This window comes from Melanaphis sacchari, unplaced genomic scaffold, assembly GCF_002803265.2.
Source record: "Melanaphis sacchari strain LSU unplaced genomic scaffold, SCAv2.0 Contig1081_pilon_pilon, whole genome shotgun sequence".
Lineage (NCBI taxonomy): Eukaryota > Metazoa > Arthropoda > Insecta > Hemiptera > Aphididae > Melanaphis > Melanaphis sacchari.
Window position 1 is genome coordinate 6,125 of NW_020270409.1, and position 1,739 is coordinate 7,863.

The following is a 1,739-nucleotide window of genomic DNA, read 5'->3' on the forward strand; positions in this document are numbered from 1 at the left end:
AATGCAAATGGAATCAAGGAAAACCGAAACACATTTGCAGCGTTCTTATCGGCACATAATGTTGATATTGCATGCGTGAGTGAAACGCATCTAATTTCTAGCGATAAAATTAAATTCAATGGTTATACTACCTATCGCAAAGATAGGCTAGCGGTTCGACCTTCTGGTGGTGTTGCTATAATAATCAAATCCAAAATAAAACATCAACAAACATATCTACCTGCTATACAAACTCTCGAAGTAGTCGCAATATCTATTACAATAAACCAATCAATTACAACAATAATTAGTGCTTCTCAATCACCTAGCTTTCAAATGTATATAAACGACTTTAAAAAAATATTAAATAGCTATCAAAAAATTATTTTAATAGTTGACCTAAATTGTAAGCATACAATTTGAAATTGCAAATCCATAAACGCTAATGGACGTAAACTTTATAAATCCTTGCAAGCAATCCTGCGATACTGTCAGCTCCAGACACACCCACATACTATCCATATGATCAAAGTAGAAATACTGATATTTTAGATATAATTATACTAAAATCAATCCGTTTTTTCATTCACCAAGGACCACTTTTCAAACTCGACTCGGACCATTTATCTGTAAAAATTACATTAGATGCGTCCTTATCATTCTCAACTCCTACCCGCAAACTCATCACCGGTAAAGCAGATTGGCAAAAATCCAAGCAACACATCACAAGAAATCTAAGTATCTCTAAAAATATATTAAATACTAACAGTGCAAACACTGCAGTAACACATTTACGTGAAATCAAGTCAAGCGGCCGAAGAATGCTCAGAAAAAAAAATACGGTAATAAATTACATTCCTAATCAACTTCCCCTAAACATTTTATAATTAATCAAATCAAAACACCAAACCAGAAGACTTTGGCAATTGTACAGAGTAGTATGTATTTGTATGTTCACAGCACTTTTGGGCAGGGAGATTTTAAAAGTTTAAGCGGGAATATCCCCCTTGAGCTCATTTTCGTCTCCGTGTAACACAAAATAAGTTTATTTTTATTGGTTACACTGTAATTTTAATCTTGTGCTCAATTTTTTTTCGTTTAACACAAAAACAGTTTATTGGTCACACTACAATTTTAAATTTAAAGTTTTTTCAAACTTTAAAATTAATAATCTAATCTAGTTCAGTTTAGTTAGTGTTAAACCATCATTCGATCAAGACCTATTGCTTATTAAAAAGTTCTTTATTTTTACAAAAAATGAATTTTCAAAATTTTAGCAACAATTTTTGTTCACTAGTTTCTTTAGTACGAAATAATGCATATCCTAAATACCCAGAATATACAACATTTTCTTCAAGATTGAAAACATTCAACTTATTCCCGTTAACTTCATCTCAAGATAAATACTCATTAGCTGAAAGCGGTTTTAAATATTCAGGGAAAAAAGATATTGTCGAATGTTTTTGCTGTAGACTCATCTTACATAATTGGGGAAAAGATGATATTCCATGGATTGAACACACAAGATGGAATCCAAAGTGTATATACGTATTATTATCAAAAGGAAATCAGTTTGTTGAAAATATAATAAATAAGTACGGAAAGATTAACGATGTATGTCAATGTGATTATGAATTTAAGACATATGATACTGTAATTTAATATTTTTTTCTATTAATATATTTTTTTTCTGTTTTTATAAGAAATAATTTAAATGTGTTAATATTTATCTTAATATTTCGTGAACGTATAGTCTAGTG

General features: G+C 30.0%; 1 protein-coding gene across 1 annotated transcript; it reads left to right on the plus strand.

The window, feature by feature from the left end:
- The first annotated feature begins 1,099 nt into the window (after positions 1 to 1,099).
- On the plus strand, positions 1,100 to 1,641 carry LOC112603410 (death-associated inhibitor of apoptosis 1-like). The gene has a single exon (XM_025351949.1). It carries the CDS (start codon positions 1,237 to 1,239, stop codon positions 1,639 to 1,641), a length of 405 nt encoding a protein of 134 aa, XP_025207734.1. The 5' UTR covers positions 1,100 to 1,236.
- Positions 1,642 to 1,739: the final 98 nt, after the last annotated feature.